The 21,786-nt window shown below is 38.8% G+C and overlaps 1 protein-coding gene across 1 annotated transcript in view; it reads left to right on the forward strand.

Moving 5' to 3' along the window:
• MOSMO (modulator of smoothened) overlaps positions 1-21,786 on the forward strand; it is a 74,788-nt gene that overhangs the window by 45,965 nt on the left and 7,037 nt on the right. The window contains exon 2 of the mRNA XM_043914492.1: positions 17,983-18,195. Coding sequence (XP_043770427.1) covers positions 17,983-18,195 — 213 coding nt within the window. The remainder of the gene's footprint in view (positions 1-17,982; positions 18,196-21,786) is intronic.

The raw sequence follows: 21,786 nt of genomic DNA on the forward strand, positions 1-21,786 counted from the left end.
TTATGTCTCCTGCATTGGCAGGTAGGTTCTTTAAAATAGCACCACCTGGGAAGCCCTACATTCAGAATACATTATGCAAAATGCCAAACTGAATGAATTACAAGCTGAAATCAAGATTGCTGGGAGAAATTATCAACAACCTCTGATATATAGATGAAATAACTTCAACGGCAGAAAGTGAAGAGGAACTAAAGAGCCTCTTGACGAGGGTGAAAGACAGGAGTGAAAAAGCTGGTTTGAAATTCAACATTCAAAAAACTGAGACCACTACATCACTCTACTTAACCCCCCATATTGCTTATAATTATTTTATATTGTTAGGTTAATCATGTTTCCATTATAGCTTGCAATTGTAATTCAGTTCCGTTCAGTTGCTCAGTCATGTTGGACTCTTTGTGATGCCATGGACTGCAGCGCCCCAGGCCTCCCTGTCACCAACTTCCAGAGTTTACTCAAACTCCTCTCCACTGAGTCAGTGATGCCATCCAACCGTCTCATCCTCTTTCGTCCCCTTCTACCTTCAGTCTTTCCCAGCATCAGGGTCTTTTCCAATGAGTCAGTTCTTCGCATCAGGTGGAGCTGATTGGAGAACTCCAATACTTCACTGAAATATTGGAGCTTCAGCTTCAACATCAGTCCTTCCATTGAATATTCAGGACTGATTTCCTTTAGAATGGACTGGTTTGATCTCCTTGCAGTCCAAGGGACTCTCAGAGTCTTCTCCAACACCACAGTTCAAAAACATCAGTTCTTCAGCACTCAACTTTCTTTATGGTCCGACTCTCACATCCATACATGACTACTGAAAAAACCATAGCTTTGACTATACAGACCTTTGTTGGCAAAGTAGTGTCTCTGCTTTTTAATATGCTCTCTAGGTTTGTCATAGCTTTTCTTCCATGGAGCAAGCATCTTTTAATTTCATGGCTGCAGTCACCATCTGCTGTGATTTTGGAGCCCAAGAAAATAAAGTCTGTCACTGTTTCCATTGTTTCCTCATCTATTTGCCATGAAGTGGTGGGACCAGATACCATGATCTTAGTTTTTTGAATGTTGAGTTTTAAGCAGACTTTTTCACTCTCCTCTTTCACCTTTATTAAGAGGCTCTTTAGTTGGTCTTCGCTTTCTTCCATAAGGGTGGTGTCATCTGCATATTTAAGGTTATTGGTATTTCTTCCGGCAATCTTGATTCCAGCTTGTGCTTCATCCAGACTGGCATTTCACATGATGTACTCTTCATATAGGTTAAATCAGTACGATGACAATATACAGCTTTGATATGCTCCTTTACCAGTCAGTACCTTTTGACCATGAAATTTTTGCACCTTGTTTTATGTCCCTGGATATGATCCAGTGTCTCCTAGTTTACAGTCTGTGGATACTTGAGTAGAATGTGTATCCTACTGTTGTGCAAAGATTGTATAAATGTTAATTTGTTGAATTGGTTCACAGTGCTTTTCACATCAACTGTATCCTTCTACTTCTCTGTATATTGCTTCTATTAATTTTTGAGAGTTTGTTATTGAAACTCCAACTAAAAATGTTAATTTATCTACTTAAAAATAATTTTAATATATAGTGGAACTATATGTAACCTTGTTCTGTATCTTCCAAGAGTCCTATAAATGTGTTATCATACTTTCATAATTTAAAAAGGTGAAAATTAAAACTAAGATCATGGCATCCGGTCCCATCATTTCATGGCAATTAGAAGGGGGAAGAGTGGAAACAGTGACAGGTTTTCTTTTCTTGGGCTCCAAAATCACTGCAGACAGTGACTGCAGCCATGAAATTAAAAGATGCTTGCTCTTTACAAGGAAAACTGTGACAAACCTAGATAGCATATTAAAAAGCATAGACATCACTTTGCTGACAAAGGTCCGTATAGTCAAAGCTCTGATTTTTCCAATAGTCATGCATGGTTGTGAGAGTTAGACCGTAAAGAAGGCTGAGGGCCAAAGAATTGATGTTTCTGAATTGTGGTGCTAGAGAAGACTCTTGGGACTCCTTTGGACAGCAAGGAGGTCAAACCAGTCCATCCTAAAGGAAGTCAGTCCTGAATATTCGTTTCAAGGACTGATGCTGAAGCTGAAGCTCCAATACTTTGGCCATGTGATGTGACAAGCTGACTCACTGGAAAAAACTGTGATGCTGGGAAAGATTGAAGGCAAAAGGAAAAGGGGGCAGCAGAAGATGAGATGGTTAGATAGCTTCACTGCTTCAGTGGACATGAATTTGAGCAAACTCGATAAGATAGTGGAAGACAGGGGCATGGCATGCTATAGTCCACTGAGTCGCAAAGAGTCAGACGTGACTTAGTGACTAAACAACAACAAAAATGAATAGTTATTGGATCCTGAAAATAAAAATTTGTCTGCTCTCTGCATGTCTTAAATTTAAAAAGATTTTTGATTATTGTTTAAAAAATATTATGATAGATGTATTTCAAGTTCTTAATAACCAAATATGGCTAGTGGCTAATATGTTGGTTCAGGTTCAAGCTGACCAAGATGTCATTTTCGTAGTCAAATCTTCAGTCTTTTTGAATGAACCTAGGGTGTCAATAGTTATTTGTTCTAATTTCTTTAATTCTTTTGTTTGGGGCCTTGTGAAGAAAAACTTAAGTTTAGAGAAGTCCAGACAGCTCTGTCAGCACCACGTGAAAAGTAGAAAGGTCAGAGATGTGGAATTTGAGTGCACAGGAGAACTAAAAGGACACTTGACCCCTGTTGAGGACTTTATTTCTCTATTTTTAATGGACTCTGGTTAACATAACTCCTGTGCCTTTTTTTTTTTTTAACTTTGATTTGATTCTCATTTGGTAGTTATGTTCTATAAAGTCACTGCAAACGCTGGGTTAGTAAATAGTGGATTATTGTCCCTAAGGGTTAGGTTACTGTGAGCCTATGGTTACATTTCATCAACCAGTCAATTCATTACCTAGTTTTGTGTTTCTGTTTAAAGACCCCTTAAGGATTCAATAAATCAATGATATATTAATATATGAATATTATATACTACTAATAATATATAATAATATAGTGCCAACAGTACTATAACTCATGTCTGAACAGAGCATATCTGACACATGTTTTTTCTCTGAAAGTCACACCACAGCCTTCCTGTGCTTAGGAACACTAGGCAGCACGTCGGCATTATACTTGGGGGCCATTGTAAACAGCCAATTCCAGACTTCCCTGGGGGTCCAGTGGTTAGGACTGCGGTTCCAGTGTAGGGGGTGCCAATTTGATCCCTGGTCGAGGAACTAAGATCCTACGTGCCCAGAAACACAGCCAAAAAATTAAAAAGTGAACAGTAGAATCACCAACAAAAACCTCACAAATGTAAAAACATGGCATAAAGAGACCATGGGAAGGACACTTGTTTTCCGTATGAGAGCTGAAACAGGCAGAGCATTACCTGGTTTGACTTGAACTGAAAATGTGTATGTTAGGTGACTCAGCTTTCTTGCCATCCTGCACACAGGCTGTTGTCTTTGGATGCCCACTAAAGTGCCTCAACTGTTGCTTTGAGGGTTACAAATAAACTTTAGTGGGTGAGCATATTTGCAAGTATGAAATCCGCAAATAATGAGGATCAACTGTATGTGAATGCATTTTAAATTTTAAAATGAAAGCTGCGGGAATTCCCTGGCAGTCCAATGGTTAGGACTCGGCACTTTCACTGCTGGGGCCCAGGTTCAATCCCTGACGGGGGGAACTAAAATCCTGCAAACCATGCAGCATGGCCAAAAAAAAAAAGAAAATACAGGTTTTCTTGTTCATATCTAACTTTCCTACCCCCCCATCTTTCCTTTCCAGAAGTAAGAGTGGTTACTCAGTTTCCTATGCATCTGCGTGTATGTGTACTTACAGAAATGTACATTTTTAAATAAATTAATCTCATGATACATATTGTTCTATGGTTTACTTTTTTCTCATGATGTCTTAAGAAATCTTTCCGCATTAATATGCACAGACTTATCTCATTCTTTTCAGTATTCCTTAGTGTGTGTACTATAATTAATTTAACCATTCCTCTATCCATCAGTGTTTAGGTTTCTTTCACTATTATAAATAATAATGCAGTGAACATCTGTACCTTTTTCTTTATATATGCAGAATTTTCTCTGGATTACATATGTACAAATGAAACTGCTGGGTAAAAGGCGGCTTTGCTTAAAGTTTTGCTAGAAAGGCAGTTGTATCAGTTGAGTCCTCTGGGAAGCTGACGACAGAGACAATTAGAACTGCAAATAGTATTTGAGAGTTAGTGCCTATGAAAAACAAGGGGGCAGACACAAAAGCTGAGAGACAGTGGTCAGAGCATGATACAGATATTTCAGAGTCAGCCAGCTCAGTGGGACACTCCGAAGTAAAGATTACCTTTTAGAGGAGTAGTGCTGTGTTGGGCAGAAATGGCTAGGCCCTCGAACTCCTTTATGCTCCGTTATTGACCAGAGGCTGTCTGAGGGAAAAAAAAGGCTTGATCTTGAAAAATGAGTGAATCTTAAAAGGTACTCACAGCTGTAGGCTAACCGCATTTTGGAGTTAAATTTCAAGGTGTGTTCACGGGAAATCTGAGCAGTGTATTTCCAAGGCTGCTAACTGCTGTGTAATATAGCATTTTGTTGTTGTTGTTTAGTCACTCAGTTGCGTCCAACTGTTTTGCAACCCCGTGGACTGTAGCCTGCCAGGCTCCTCTGTCCGTGGGATTTCCCAGGCAAGAATAATAGAGTGGGTTGCCATTTCCTTCTCCAGGGGATCTTCTCAACCCAGGGATTGAACTCACATCTCCTGCATTGGCAGGCGGATTCTTTACTGCTGAGCCACCCGGGAAGCCCTATAATATAGCATAGTGGATAATAACAGTCTAGAGCCAAACTTCCTAGGTTCAGCATCTTTATGTATGATTTTATACAACATCTCTGTGGCTCAGTGTTTCATCTATAAGCTGGAGAAATAATAGTACTTACCTCTTAGTATTATAGGGACTCAGATCAGGTGGCTCAGATGGTAAAGTATCTGCCTGTAATACAGGAGACCTGGATTCTATCCCTGGGTTAGGAAAATCCTCTGGAGAAGGGAATGGCTGCTCACTCCAATATCCTTACCTGGAGAATTCCATGGACAGAGGTTATAGTCCATAGGGTTGCAAAGAGTCAGACACAATTGAGCAACTAAGACACACGTAGTATTGCAAAGAGATGAAATGAGCTAGTTTACCTTAAGCACTTAGAATAGTACCTGGGACATGTACTACAAAGCATTCACAGATGTGGTTGCTGTTATTATTTCAAATTGGTCTCCCAAAAGACTGTACCAGTTTTCTTCCCACCATCCCAACAGTGTGTAAAATAGTATTCACTTCCCCATACCTTTTCCAGTACTAGATAATACAAATTTCCTTAGTTTTTACCAATTTAATGGCCAAAACATGGTATTTTGTCTTAATTTGTGTTTGTTTATTATGAAGTTGAGCATTTTTTCCCTAGCCATGCTGAAGTCATGTGGGATCTTAGTGCCCCAGCCAGGGATAAAACCTAGGCCTTCCACAGTGAAAGCCGGAGTGAAAGCCAGGGACTTCCCTGAGCATCTTTTTGTCTTACTGGCCACTCTTCTGTTTGTATACTTGAAGTATTTAATTTTTCCTCATTGATTTCTGGCACTTTTTCATATATTCCAAATATTAAACTGTGATATAGTTGCAAATATTTTCTCCCAGCATCACTTTGGTTTTCAGGTTTATTTTTCATTATTTATGGTTTATTTCGTCGTAAGTTTAAAGGGTTTTTGAACTATTTGTTTGGCTGCGTCAGGTCTTGGTTGTGCCATGTGGGATCTTTCATTGATGGCGGACAGGCTCTCTAATTGTGCTGCTCGGGCTCAGTAGTTGCCACACGCGGGCTCGTTTGCTCTGCAGCACGTGGAATCTTAGTTCCATGAACGGGGATCAAACCCGTGTCCTCTACATTGCAAAGCAGACTCTTAACCACTGCACCACCGGTGGTGGTGGGAAGTCCCTAAAGTTTTATCTCTTTTTTCTTTATGAGCTCAGGGTTTTGTGTCTTTTTTTTTTTTACATCTTTTCAGGGTTATAGTTGTAGGGTTTGTTTGTTTTTTTATATTTAGCTATATATAACATTTTGAATTTATTTTTATCCATAATTTTAAATATTTAGCTTTATTTTCCCCCCCAACAATGGGCAGTTGCCCCAGTGCTCTTCATTGACTGGCACATTTTTTTCCCTGATATTTTGAAATGCCAGCTTTACCGTATTCTACATTCTTGTATGTATTAGATTGAAAGATACGGATATATTTTTGAAGGTTTTAATATATGTTGCCAAATTACCCTGAAGAATATATTTAGAAATTTATCTTATAGGAGAATATCTTACTTCACCTCCTTAACCTGGTGTTTTGTGTTTTTTTTCATATTTTTTATTTTTCCCATAGCCAAAAAATAGAAATATTGTTTTGGTCTGCATTTCTTTGATTATTGGAAAGCATGAACTTTATAAAGTATATATACTTTAGATATCCTGTATGTCATCTTATATGAATTGCTTATTCATATCCTTTGTCCATTTTTCAATTTTGATGTTTGATTTCACATTGATTTGAAAGGACTCACTATATATAAAGAATATTACCCCTTCATATGTATTGCACAGTGATTATTGTTTACTTTTAAATTACAATCATGATCTTTTTCTTTATAGAATCTGACTTTGCATATATAGTTGAAGGGTCTTCCCCATTCCTAAGACCACACAGTCAACTAGAATATTTTCCTTTTTTTTTTTTTTTCCTTTATTTATTTATTTTTTTTTTCAGTGGGTTTTGTCATACATTGATATGAATCAGCCATAGATTTACACGTATTCCCCATCCCGATCCCCCCTCCCACCTCCCTCTCCACCCGATTCCTCCGGGTCTTCCCAGTGCACCAGGCCCGAGCACTTGTCTCATGCATCCCACCTGGGCTGGTGATCTGTTTCACCATAGATAGTATACATGCTGTTCTTTTGAAACATCCCACCCTCACCTTCTCCCACAGAGTTCAAAAGTCTAATATTTTCCATTTTTAAAAAATAATTTGATTTAATATATGTTTGTTTTTGGTTGTGCTGGGTCTTTGCTGCTGCACGGGCATTTCTCTAGTTGTGCTGAGCAGGGCCTCCTGTTTGTTGTGGTTCCTTCTCATTGCCGTGGCTTTTCTTCTTGTTGAACACAGACTCTAGGATACGTGGGCTTCAATAGTTGCAGCATGTGGCCTCAGGAGTTGGGGCTCCTGGGCTCCAAAGTACAGGCTCAATAGTTATGGCACACAGGCTTAGTTGCTCCGGGGCACGTGGAATCTGCCCGAACCAGGGATTGAACTCATGTCTCTTACATTGGCAGGTGGATTCTTCACTGCTGAGCCACCAGGGAAGCCCCTATTTTCCTTTTTATTTTTATTTTATGGTTTTAATTTTTATATTTCTGCTGTCTTATTTTGATACAGGGTATTAATAGGAATCTATCTTAATTCTTTTCTAATTAGAAAATTGTTTTCTAATGTTCTAAGAAGTTAGTTCTTTTCTAATAATCCATTATTTCTTTTCTAATAATCCATTATTTCCATTGATTTCTAATGCCATCATATATATTTTCGATCTGTTGAGGCTAATTGATTCTGTTTTATTGATTGAGGTTGTTTACATCTGTTTTGTGGCTGGAAAGTTTACTTTGGAAAGAAAGCACTCTGGAAATATTTTCAAACACTTTAATTTTGGAAGTTAAAAGGAAATCCTCTCTTAAGCTAGAGTAAGTGAAGTGAATTTCTTGGGTTCTGCTTGTGTTCCTCTCTTCTGCCTTGTGGTCTTTAAATAGCACACTTCACTGTATCTCTAGCACCAGAGGCTTTATGTGGTGATTTAAAATATTAAACTCCAAAAGAAAATAATTCCAGGATTTAAGAAGCTCCTTTCTTGCCAAGTGTAATTGAATGTTACTCTTTAGGTCTGATCATCTCTTTGACAAGAAGCAAGTTTTGAAGGTAAACCTATCTTTAGAAAAAAGCAGGAGTTCTCAGGATATCTGGGGTAAAATATCTGTAGCTCAAATCACAGATAAATAGCTGATTTTTTAAATATTTAAAGAGCTCTTATACTTCAGTAAGGGAAATGCAGTCGTTCCTGCCTTATCGCCCTGTTGAGGGGTATGTTCCACGACCCCCAGTGAAGGCTGGAAACTGCAGGTGGTACTCAACCCTCTATACTATGTTTTTCCCTATACATAAATACCTGTGATGAAGTTTAATTTATAAATAAGGCAGAGTAGGAGCTTAAAAACAAGAACTAAAAGAGAACAATTATAACATTATATTGAATAAAAGTTATGTGAATGTGATCTCTGTCTTTAACTTCAAGACTGCCAGAAATGTGACAGTGGGTTCTTCATTTGCAGATACAATTTCTTTAGTAGTTTTTATATTCTTCCGTCCAGACCTATTCCTGAAGCTATGTAATCATCCTTTACTGGCAGTGAATGGCTTGGTATCATTTGTTTTAGGGAATTCTTTGTTGATGTTTTCCTATAGACTCTGTGCTTTCTGATGTAACACATTGCCATCAATTGGCATGTCTTCTACCTACAAGTTTAATGCCTTTTCCATGTTAGCTAAGTACTTAATACACTATGGCCATAACTTATACAGTTTGAGGTGCAACAGCAAAAATAGCATGAATTTCTTTTTCCATCTTCACAATTCACAGATAGAAGGTTCATTCTTACTATGGATCTTAGCATTCTCGGCATACAAATTTTTTTCTTACTGAAAACTGTCACCTTTCACATTAAAAGAAGCTCTTTATGGTTTCACTTTGGCATAGCCTAATTGCCAGCATCACTAGTCTTGTACTTTAGCACTATTACTAAGTAAAATAAGGGTTCCTGAACACAAGCACTGGGATACCTCGGCAGTCTCTTGGATAACTTCCATGACCAAAACTCCTAAAGGAAATCGACCCTGAACATTCATTGGAAAGACTGATGGTGATGCTGAAGCTCCAGTACTTCGGCTACTCCAGTACTTTGGCTACCTGATACAAAGAGCCTTCTCATTGGAAAAGACCCTGATGCTGGGAAAGTAGGAAAAGGGGACGACAGAGGATGAGATGGCTGGATGGCATCATCGACTTACTGGACATGAGTTTGAGCAAGCTCTGGGAAATAGTGAAGGACAGGGAAGCCTAGCATGTTGCAGTCCATGGAGTCACAAACAGTTAGACATGACTTAGTGACTGAACAACAAGTGACTAACAGGCAGTAGCCCATACAGTGTGTACCCACTGGACAATGGGATGATTCATGTCCCAGGTGGGCCAGAGACAGATGGTGTGAGATTTCATCACGCTACTCAAAACAGCTCATACTTTAAACCTAATTGTTTTATTTCATTTTGTTGTTCAGTCACTCAGTCGTGTCTGACTCTTTGTGACCCCAAAAACTTTGAACAATTTTATTTAGAATCATTATTTAGTTTAGAATTGTTTACTTCTGGAATTTTCCGTTTAGTATTTTTGGACTGCGGTTGACCGCAGGTAACAAACTGGAAAGCAGACCTGTGGTTAAGGGGGGAGTGTTGTGTTCTAGCACATACGTAACAGGTCTCAGAAGGGGGACAGGGAAGGGGCTTGAAGAGTATTTGAAGAAATAATGACCAAAGTCTCTCCAAGTTTAATGAAAATCTTTAATCTCCCCATTGAAGAATCTCAACAAATTCCAAGCAGGATAGACTCAAAGTAATTCACACCTAGCTACATCATAGTCAAACAGTCCAAAGACATGAAGAGCATCTTGAAAACAGCAGGGAAAAAGTGAATCCTCATATACAAGGGATCCTCAAAACCATTAGCAACTGACTTCTCATCAGAAGCCATGAAGCCAGAGAGCAGTGGGATGACATATTCAAAATGCTGCAAGAAACAGACTGTCAACTTAAAATTCTGCAGAACTGTCTTCAGAAACAAAGGAGAAATCAGGATATTCTAAGATAAATAAAAACTGAGAAAATTCACCACAAACAGACTTGTCCTGTAAGAAATACTGAGGGGAGTCTTCAAATTGAAATAAAAGGGCATGAGGCACTGTTTTGAATCCACTTGAAGAAATCCACCAGTAAAAGTAACTACAAAGGTGAATATAAAAGTCAGTATAAATGTCTTTTTGCTAGTGATCCTTTCCTCTTTAAAAGGTTGATTTACTGAGGCTGTGCTGGGTCTTCATTGCGCTGTGTGGGCCTTCTTCAGTTGCAGCAAGTAGGGGCTATTCTCTAGTTGCAGTGTGCAGGCTTTGCGTTGCAGTTGCTTCTCTTGTTGTGGAGCACAGGCTCTAGGCTCTTGGACTTCAGTAGTTGTGGTGCACAAGCTTAGTTGCTCTGCAGCATGTGGGATCTTCCTAGACCAGGGATTGAACCTGTGTTCCCTGCGTTGGCAGGCAGATTTTTTTACCACTGAGCTACCATGGAAGTCCGCTTTTTTTTTTCTTTAAAATAGGGTAATAATTATAAAACTGTGTTGATGGGCTAACAATGTATAAAGATGTAATTTACATGGTAATAAGTACAAAAGAAAGGGAGGTAATAGAGGGATATTGGGGCAAAAATTTTGGTATACTGTTGAAATTAAGTTGGTTAATCTGTTGGGTTTTGTTTGGGTTTTGTTTGAGATAAAATCCATCATTTTAAAGTGTACAATTCAGTGATTTCTAGTATTTTCATAATGCTGTGCAGTCATTGCCAATATCTAGTTCCAGAGTATTTGCATCAGCCCAGGAAAAAGAAACCCCAAACTTCCCAATTCCCCCTCCCCTATCCCCTGGCAGCAACTAATCTCTGTCTCTGTCTGTTACCTATTTGTTACATTTCATACACATGGAATGATGCACCATATAGTCTTTTGTGTCTGGCTTTTTTGTTGTTGTTTACTTAACATAGGGTTCATATATGTAGCTTGTGTTAGTACTTTTTAAAAAAAATTTCTGAATTATCTATGGATTTTGTTTATCAGTTGATGGACATTTGGGTTGTTTCCACTTTCCTTGTTATTATGAATAATGCTTTGGACATTCATATACAAGTTTTTGTGCAAATGTATGTATTCTAACTCCTGAGTACACTGTAATACACTTCAGGTCTGACAGTAGCCACCTAGAGTTAGCATAGATCCCGCAAATTAAGGGCTCTGTCTTCCACAAGATTGCCCCTGATTCATACACTGCTGCAAGTTTGGGGTGAGGGGGCATTTCTGACCTACTGGCTATACATTTAGGATTTCCCTCAAGTTCAATAAGGAGACAGTTATAATGGTATGACTGGGGCCATGGAACCATAGACGAGCGATCAGCCCAGAATGGGAATGTAAGAGCTTGTCGAGGAAGACTTCCCAGAAGTGACTTCTAAGCTGTGACTAGAATTTGAAATTGTAGGCAGTAACCGTTTGAAAGAGTAGTTTAAGTAGAGGGAACAGCATGGGTGAAAGCTTGATGTGCTCATGCGTGTTGGAGATGATTTAAGAATTAACTTAAGAACTTGAGCACCAAATATGAAAAAAAAGGAAAAAAGAAGCAATATCATCCAGACTTCTGTAAGCCACTTGGACTTAATCAAGGAAACAGTGTGTAGAAGAAAAACAAGATCCAACAAAGATCCCTAAAAAACACCATGGCAGAGAAAAAACGTGCCTGTGAAAAAAGAGAAAGTAAAACCAGAGGCAAGAGGAAAGTAAATAGAATATGGAGTCACTATAACCAGAGGAAGTTATATCAAATGCTAAGTTATATTAGATATTATATCTAAGAAAAGGACTTAGAAATATCCATCAAAGTCAGCAGTGTGGAATGAATGAGCCTGGCAAGAGCTGTGCCAGGGCGTGGTTGGGGTAAAAGCCAAGCTACAGTAGATTAAAGGGTGAACAAGACCCAGGGAAGTGGAGACAGGAACTCTTGACCAGGCTTGGGGACAAAGGATGCTAGGCAGAGCAGACAGAAGCACAGGCATGCTGAGACCAGAGGGTGACTCGACATGATGAGGTGCTCCTGTTTTATACTAGGGGAGGTTTGGGGGGCTTCCCTGGCTGTACAGTGGTTACTGCTCTCCATGTCTAATTCAAGGGGCATGGCTTTCATCCCTGGTCAGGGAATTAGGATCCCACACACCAGGTGGTGCCGCCAAAAAACAAAAAGTAAACAGGTCTTAAAAAAAAAAAAAATAGGGGAGACTTTTGCAATCCAGAAGAGAAAGAAAATAATGTTAGGCAAGCTCCCAGAGAAAGTAAGAGGGAATAGAATCCAAAACAAAGGAAAGATCAATACGATGAAAGAACAAGTATACACAGATAAATTCTTAAGTTTTGATGGTGAACAGTTAAGGAGTTGCTGTATGATGGCCCCTATCTTTTCTGAAAAGTAACAGACGAAGGCATCTACTGAAGTGATAGGGGGTGGTGGATCGTTCTCATATAGAGTACGACGGACCTGAGATGGACACAGGAGAGAATGAGGAAGTGGTGAATTAGGGAAATCTAATTTGTTTCTTGCTTTTAAACTGCGGTGTTGGAGAAGACTCTTGAGAGTCCCTTGGACTGCAAGGAGATCCAACCAGTCCATCCTAAAGGAGATCAGTCCTGGGTCCTTGGCAGGACTGATGCTGAAGCTGAAACTCCAGTACTTTGGCCACCTCATCCGAAGAGTTGACTCATTGGAAAAGACCCTGATGCTGGGAGGGATTGAGGGCAGGAGGAGAAGGGGACGACAGAGGATGAGATGGCTGGATGGCATCACTGACTCGATGGACATGAGTTTGAGTAAACTCCGGGAGTTGGTGATGGACAGGGAGGCCTGGCGTGCTGCGATTCATGGGACCACAAAGAGTCAGACACGACTGAGTGACTGAACTGAATTGAACCTCTAAAAGTGGGCTTCCCTGGTGGCTCAGTGGTAAAGAACTGGCCTACCAATGCAGGAGATGCAGGTTCAATCCCTAGATTGGGAAGATCCCCTGGAGAAGGGAATGGCAACCCTCTCCAGTATTCTTGCCTGGCAGGCTACAGTCCATGGGGCAGCAAAGAGTCGGACCCAACTTTGCAAGTAAACATCAACTTCTTAAGGTAGAACCCAGAAATCACAGCTGATAAAAAGTAATCATCACTAGCAGTGCTTCTGGAGGAAAAAAATTAAATATGTGAAGTTTTTAAGTTACTTGTGGACTATTATTTTCTGTCCTTGTGTCCCTACTCATTTAAAGTATGAGCTGCTAGGCTGTGACTGACACAGGAAGGTGTATATCACTGCCCGCATTGGGGCCCCTATCAGGCTTCTTCTCACCTGCCTCCAGAGTCTCCTAAATCTCCTCAGCCAACCTGTCACTAAAACATAAAACTCTGATTTTCAGTTCCGTTGGAATATCGTCCCTTACTTAAACAGATGCTCTTGCAAAGGGCAGTATGATAAGCCTTTATCAATCATTAAGACCCTTACATTACTAGCAGGCTAGCTTGCCAATATCAGATGTTTATATCCCCAGAGAGAAAGTAGAGTAAGAGATCCACATCAGTGGTAGCGATTGGGTGGGCTAGTTCCCGATACCTTTCACTAACAAAGAGAGCCCCATGAGAAGAAGAGAACACGAGTAGGAAGAAAATTCAAGGGGAAGATGGGAGAGGGCAATAGCAAACGTTAAATAACTTCACCGTTTTGTTCAAATTCAAGCCTATACTGGAAAACCCAATCTATGGCCAGTTTATTGACCAGTTACTGCACTCAATTTGCTCTGACTGGTTGGTGGGTATGTGTGCCTTAGTGCTTTACAACTCCGGCGTTTCAGATTTTCTGTAACACGGCTTTTACACATGGTGATGACGTACCTTGTAATCATCTTCCTTGTAGCAGCAGAGGTGCTCAAACTGGCTGTGTTAAATCATCTCAGCAGTGTTTGGATCCGTAGACGATGGGTGTCAAAAGCCTCCTCAGTTAAAATTCCCCACTTAACAGGAAATTATGACTTCTTTTTCTGTGTTTCGATACACAGGTGAGATACTAAGAGGCATATGGCATGCTATAGTTCCTGATTTGATTTCCTTTTTCCTGTTGTGTGCAAGTCTTTTATTTGGCTAGACTGGTTACCTAGGAAACAGCTGCAGGGTAAAGATGGATTGGCTGTTTGGGAAATGGAATTACAGACCCCTTCAAGAAACAGAAGACCTCTTGGATAAAGCAAAAACTTAGTGAATGGCTAAGTTTATGCTTAATTTAGTGTGCTTCAAGAAATCACACTGAGTTCTATAGGAGAATCTAGTTAATGCAGCGTGATTTTTAAATTTAGTTTATTTTTTAATTTTACCAAATGTTTGTTAATTCCTGCTTTGCGCCCACTGCTGCAGGCCATTCTGAGGGCTTTCAGTGAAGTAAAACGTTCAGTTCCCTCATTTTCTGTTTGGGTCTGAAAGAAGCTACTTTAAAATCAAGTGCATGGGGCTCCCCTGGTGGGTCATTGATTAAGAATCCTGCTAATGCAGGAGACGCAGTTTCGATCCCTGATCTGGGAAGATTCACATGCCACGGAGCAACTAAGCCCATGCGCCACAACTGTTGCGCCTGTGCCGTAGAGCCCGGGAGCTGCAACTACTGAAGCCTGCGTGCCCGCAACCACTGAAGCCACCACAGTGATGAAGCCTACACACCGCATCTAGAGAAAGGCCCACACAGCAGTGAAGACCCAGCAAAGCCAAAAATAATAGATAAATAAGTAAAAGTTATTTTAAAAAATCAAGTGCACAATTATGTGATACAGTCTATATTGTATTCAGAGAATTTGGAGGATATAAAAGATCTTGGCTAGTCAGTGTGAGTGGTGGATTTGAATCTGCAGGTAGGAGATAATACTTTGAGGTAAAAGATAAAATTTAAAGACCTGGTGAAAGTTCGGGTACTCACAGTACCTGAATTTACCACATTCAACAATAGCAGCACAATTACCCTTGCAGTGCCCTACATCCAGACAGCTTATGGAAAATATGTAACTCTGATATAAATTATATTGCCCTAGAATCTTAAGAAAATGAATATTAGCAACAATGTTGACTAACCGCTATTTGCAATAACCCTTGCATAATTTAAGGGGAAAAAAATCTATTTTAACTGAAAGTCTGACAGAGTATTAGTTTTGTAATCTCAAACCACTACAAAAATGTGAGCACATAAGAAACACTCAATAAAATATTTGTGAATTGATTTTCTTATATACAGTATACCTTCTTGTTAGTATTAGCTTTCTTTTCTTCCAGAACGTAGCTGTTGAATATTTGGTCTTGATTTGTGATGATAAGGCCTTTTGTAAATATAGGAACATAACTCCTCTTTTAAAGCTGAACATCTGTTAGGTTATCGCCATTTCTAGGAAGTATAGCTATCTCAGTGGACTTGATGGTCATGAGTTTGAGCAAGCTCTGGGAGTTGGTGATGGACAGGGAAGCCTGGCATGCTGCAGTCCATGGAGTCGCAAAGAGTCGCACATGACTGAACAACTGAACTGATAGCTATAATTTTCATTTTCTTACTTGTTATCTTTGTATTCACTTGGTGTGGTGTGCCTCTCAGGAGAGAAGGAGAAAGCAGTCCTCCTCAGAAAGCGTAATAATCTACAGCGCAGAAAATTAAATTCGAGTCCTCCTTGCCATGTCCATAAATGGAAAGTAAGAGGGGCAACCAAAGGATACTCAGAAATGTTTTGAAGGAGAGATATATTGAACCTACAGCCTCACATATTTACCAGCAAAGAATAATTCTCAAATTTAAATTTCACTGTGCTAGCTATTTAGTTACTGATGAAAGTATCTTTGTATTGATATTTAAGTCGTGAAGAAAGTTGTTACTGTAATCAGAATCCATAATATTGAATTTTTCCAGAGGGTCTTTCATTGCCTGTTGTCTATTCTCGCAGTAATTAGAGCTTTTATAAATGAGATAGTGACTACAGAGGGTAATTTGTTAGAAGTTTTTTTGCTGAGTGATCAGGAATAGTTTTCTGATAGAAGTGCTTGAGCACTGCTGTGAATGCCTTCTTTATTTCCTAAATTAAAATGGCTTATCATAGTACACCCTCTCCCCCAAGTTTCCTTTTCAAGAAAACTTTTTAGTGTTTCATTTTAAGAACAATTATGCAACTCCCTGGTACCTCCTCACCCATATTGTTGCCCGTTTTCTGGTTTCAAGCAATTACCAGGATACTAAAAAGGTTGGGCTTCCCTAAGTGACTCAGTAGTAAAGAATCTGCCTGCCAGAGCAGGAGACACAAGTTCAATCCCAGATCTGGGGGGTTAGTGATTGTCCGAAACTTTGAACCGAGCCTATGAACTCACTCCACTCCAAACAGCAGCTATAGGAGGAGGCATAGTGTGCATTACTGTGGAGGTTTGCTCATTTTCTGTCCCTCTTCCGCCCCTCATCTCCTCCACCTTGCTGGAGATGATCCCATAATTATAATGCTCTTTGCACCTCTTCAGAGATCACAAGAAGCACCTAATTATCAGATGATTTGAGAGAAAAAGTCCGACTCGTTTGAGTTATTGTCTTCCACTCTTGAAAAGTTACAGTCAGAGCTAGCCTTAGAGAAAAAAAAGACCACAACTCAATTTTGAGAGCAGAGCTGGTTTTTTGTTTGTTTGTTTTCTTTGAATACATTGATTATTTCTAAAAATGTACTAATGGCAAAGGCAAGTTGCAGGAAAGCAGCACCCCCGACCAACAGCCCCACATATGCACATGTGTATACAGCTCCAGCCCTCGTCTGTCTTCTCCCACCAAGGGCAGCTTCCCAAAAGGCCTCAACAGAGGAACGTGTTCATGGCACATGCTATGATTTTGAGGTTAATGTCTTTTTGTTGTAGTTGTTCATAATGAGAAAATAAGACCAACAAAAGATGCAGAAATCTATTATGTTTTCAGTGGCTCCAGAAATTTCTTATATTTTTGGCAGCTGTTTTCCCATTTGCAGTTGCTCTTAAAGGGAGAAGCAAGCAAGTTTTACTCAAAAGTAACATTTTAATTGTTCTTCTTAATGGGGAAAGGGGTAAAATAATTACTTTTTCATCTTCCTTGTCTAGATTTCTGTAAATTTATTTACCCCAAATTTGATAGAGGGGTTCCTTGGTTTGACATGAGAACATGTTTGTTTAAAAATAGCACTTAATTTTTACAAAAAACACTTTCATTTATTTAAATGGGAGAAGGGGTACTTTAAAAGTTAGCACTGATGCCTCTCTGCTTTTTTGCTGACGCATGCTAGTAATGATTTAGCAATGTGAGCACTTTTACACTGTACAAAAATTGCTGAACCTACCAAATGGGGTGAACTTACTAGTTTTTCTAGCATTTTCTTGAATTTCATGGAAAAGTACGTATATTGCAACATTCTTAGACCTTTTACATTTAATAAAATAATATTGGCTCTAGTATTTAATCCATTATTTAATTTTATTTACATATTACACTTAGAAATATTTCAAGTTTGTCTTTAATTTTTTTAAAAAAGTGTGTTTCTTCTCAGTCAAAACAATATAGGTGAGACTTAGATCTGGGAATAGAAAAGTTTCAGTTCTTTCTGCTAGAATGATAAGCCCAGTGAGAGCAGGAACCTCATCTCTCTTGTTCACTTATTTCCCTGGAGCCTAGAACAGTGCTTGACGCAAGCACCCAGAAAAGTAACAAATGACTGAATTAATTGCCTTCTATGACTTGTAGGGTTTGAGTTTACTTTGCATGTTCAATGAAGTATTTCTACATAGCAGACTACAGCAGAATGCTGCAGAGTAGGACTCAGTGGAATTAAGTGCTTGGATGACCCACTCAGAGAGAAATAAGATTTAAGGGGTGTTGGTAGGGACTATTCCCTGGGTGTGCCAAACCCACTAACATGTTCCTGTGTTTTGCATCTCCCCAGGAGCACTCACTGTGGGCCTCGTGCGACAGTGTCAAACAATCCATGGACGAGACCGGACATGCATCCCACCTCGGCTTCCCCCAGAGTGGGTCACCACACTGTTTTTTATCATCATGGGAATCATTTCATTGACTGTCACTTGTGGTTTGTTGGTGGCTTCCCACTGGCGAAGAGAAGCCACAAAATACGCTCGATGGATAGCATTCACTGGAAGTAAGTAACCTGTGCTAACTAAGTTTGTCTAGAAGGCACTCACCCTGGTATGTTTATGAAGATAATCAAGTCTCAGTAATAAGGACTCTCTAATCATCAAAGAGCACCATTTGCGTACTGCCATCAGATAGACTTCACGCAGTCCCATCAGCTCTTCAGAATTCTCACCACAAGACCAGGACATCCAGACCTTAATTGCTTTGTATGAAGTGCTATTTTAATGAATTTCATTTTTGCTCACACTGTGACAAGTTTCCCAGGCCTGTGACTCAGAGCTGCCACTAACCTGAGTCTTTTCCTCTTCTTAATGGTATTGGTATCTTCTGTGAAATAAAGATAAGTCTAGACAAATACATACAGAAATATAAATTAGTTTAAGGTGGTGATTTGCTTTTTAATATTATTGATTTGAGTTTCTACTGTAAGTTGTTGTGTGATCATTGAAAAATCAACACATTTGGCTTTCTAACAATTGTTTCTCAACATTTCTTATGCCATTAAGCTATGCCCAAGGGTATGATACATATATTACACATTCTCTCGTACTTTGCAAAATTGGTTTAATTTCAAAACACAACACAGGCTTTTCCCAAACTAAAAGCAACAAAAATGCACAAAGGAAAGATTCCTGTAATTTTGCTTTCTTCTTTCTAAAGCAGTTTTATCCCCCAGGGGACATTTGTCAGTCTGTAAACATTTTAGATTCTCCCAACTAAAGGGAAGCTACTGGTGTGTAGTGAGCAGAGTCCAAGGATGCTGCTAAGAAGTGTACAAATGCACAGAATAGCCCCACAGCAGAGGCCAATAGGGCCTGTTAAGAGACTCTGCACTAAAGAATAACATAACTATACCTATGCCAAATAATGCAGGATTTAATTTCTAATTCAATATCTTATAATCATCTCAGGTTTTCTTAAAGTTTTTAAAAAAATAAATATTATAGCACAGCTTACTTTCCCTTGATATTATCATGTAGAATTTATAGGGGCAGGCATAATCCCATGTATTCCTATTAATGTTAAAACTCAATTTATTAAAGATAATAGGATAGGGATATTAGTTCATGAGTCTGTTTTTCTCCCTATCTCTCTCTGAAGCTCTTTCTCCTTAGAGAATGTATACGTTTCCAGATCTGTTGTTTTATTTTCATCTCTATTTCTCCCTTAATTTTAAAATGTAGATCAAGTTGCAGTTGACATAAAAATGCTTCTTCAACCTTGTTAAGAAATGTAAACTAAGTTGATGATCTTGTTTGAGGTCAGACCTCCTGAGACAGTTTTCTAAATGGTAGGGTCTAGAAGCAGTTACAGAGATGGGACTACTAAATTAAAGGGTACTGATGAGGAATTTAAAGAGAATCTTTAGTTACAAATACAGTTACTTATCCAGATAGAATTCACTCTTTAGGAGTAAAAAAACATCCAGAAGGATTTAGTTAAAAATTGGGAGTGCATATTCCTTGATGGCTCAGACAGTAAAGAATCTACCTGCAGTCTGGGAGACTTGGGTTCAATCCCTGGATTGGGAAGATCCCCTGGGGAAGGAAATGGCAACCCACTCCAGTATTCTTGCCTGGAAAATTCCATGGACAGAGGCTACAGTCCTTGGGGTCACAAAGAGTCAGACTCGACTAAGCAACTAACAGTTTTACTTTCTATGCTCTGAATATCAAAAATCTAAAATGTGATTTAGCAAAGTAGTATGAGTCAAAGAAAAGCACTAAGTTACTCAGATGAGCCATTGATTCTTGTGACTCAATAAAAGGAAAGAACTTTATCTTGCTTTTCATTCCTCTTCAAGAGAATATTTACGTATGTATTTAAGTGTACTACCTTGAAATGTAGAATGTTTTTCCTTTATTTTTCAGTTTAAATAACTTCTTAAAATAATATGTGTATGATATATAATTCAGAGCCTATGAAAGGGTCACCAAGTGAAAAGTAAATCTCATTTATGGCCCTGTCACCCAGTTATCTACTACTCCTTTCCTGGAAGCAACCATTCTCACCAGTTTCTGGGGGGGTTTCCTGCCAGAGGTGTTCTGTGTGTAGAAACGTATATGTGTATATGTGTGAGTGTTCTATAAATACATATTTATTCTATTTATACTATTCTGTGTCTTGGTTTTTTGGTTCAACAATGTATCTTAGAGTTGATGTCATCTAAGAAAGTGTAGAGCCTTTCTCTTAACTTCCTTAAATGCATTGTTTTTGTTAACCCAGCTAGTCTACTGGGGTGGCGGTCATAAGAGGGGTTGGGCTCCCCCTAGTGTTGCCATTCAGCCTTTGAAAATGTACTTCTCAATAGCTTTGTTAAGAATATAAACTAATTATTTTCTAATGGGTTTACACAGAGGAAGTGCTCAAAGGAGAGCCACACTTTAAGGGCTCACCTGTGGCAGCAAGAGTGACAAAAAGACGTGTCTTTTCCGTCAAGTCTGACTCTTGTCCTTGCTTTTGCCGCCTTAATTTACTTGCCTGCCAGTACACCTGATATCTGGCCCTCACCACTGAGAAATCTGTGCCATTCAGGATATGAAGTTATGTCTTTACAGACTTTTTTAGGACCCAGAACTTAATTGTCAAAAGTTGATAGATATTTTCAGCATTAACAGTATTTAAAGATCTGAAGTAACTTCTCAAGTCTCAAGAGCTTAAAAAAAATCTCATCCACCAGCATTAAAAACTCCTCAGGAAGTATAGATGACTTGATTCCTGGGATTAGAAATCACTGTTGGATACAATCAGGTGTTCATTGCTTCCTTGAAATTTGATTAAGCTGTTCCTAACCAATTTGGAAAATATTTAACACTTGCAAAATATTAAACCCTGCTTTAAATATAGTGGTTAAGTGGTAAATGTTTACTATAAAGGATAGATTTTTATTTTATAGTAGAAAATAGTAATGGATAGGAATTAAGTTGGCACATCAGTTAACAGAATGAACAAAGTAATATCTGCATATGTCTGAAGCACTTCTAAATTATTTTAGTGTTTCCTGAGGTTAAATTAATCTATATTAAAGAACAAATTGTTTTTAAGACAATAATGTTTTCCCACTGCTTTTATTAGATTGTCTATAGCTATTTAGATTGTGGTTTCATTTTACTTATCAAGCCGTATTAAGACATAAGAACCATTAAAGGTTGGTGACAAATAACACTGATGAGGGGACATTGGCAGCACTAATAAAGTTGTTTATTGCTAACTATACAACAGAAAGGCCAAAAAATCTAATACTTAATACCTGAATTTTTCATTCGTTTTGTAGTAGGTATCCAAAAGAATCTAAATCTGCTTATGTAACATTATTTAATGTGGTCATATGCCCAAAAAGAAAACAAACTCTATGTCAATTTAATATAAAATAGTCACCTAAATAGTGCAAAGCAAACAAGTGTGCTGGTGTGTTTAGAAAATGTTACCTTTTACTACATTTCAGGAGCTATTCCTTCCAGGAAGTATTTCTAATTGGCCTTTTCAGAACTCTCCTATTAAATTTTGTTGATTGAGTAACACAAATAATTTAGGACAAGAGTCAACTGGTATATTTATCTAGGATTCTGTCATTATTGCTGGGAATGGGTTTAAC

The sequence above is a fragment of the Cervus elaphus genome, chromosome 10, assembly GCF_910594005.1.
Source record: "Cervus elaphus chromosome 10, mCerEla1.1, whole genome shotgun sequence".
In the NCBI taxonomy this organism is placed as follows: domain Eukaryota; kingdom Metazoa; phylum Chordata; class Mammalia; order Artiodactyla; family Cervidae; genus Cervus; species Cervus elaphus.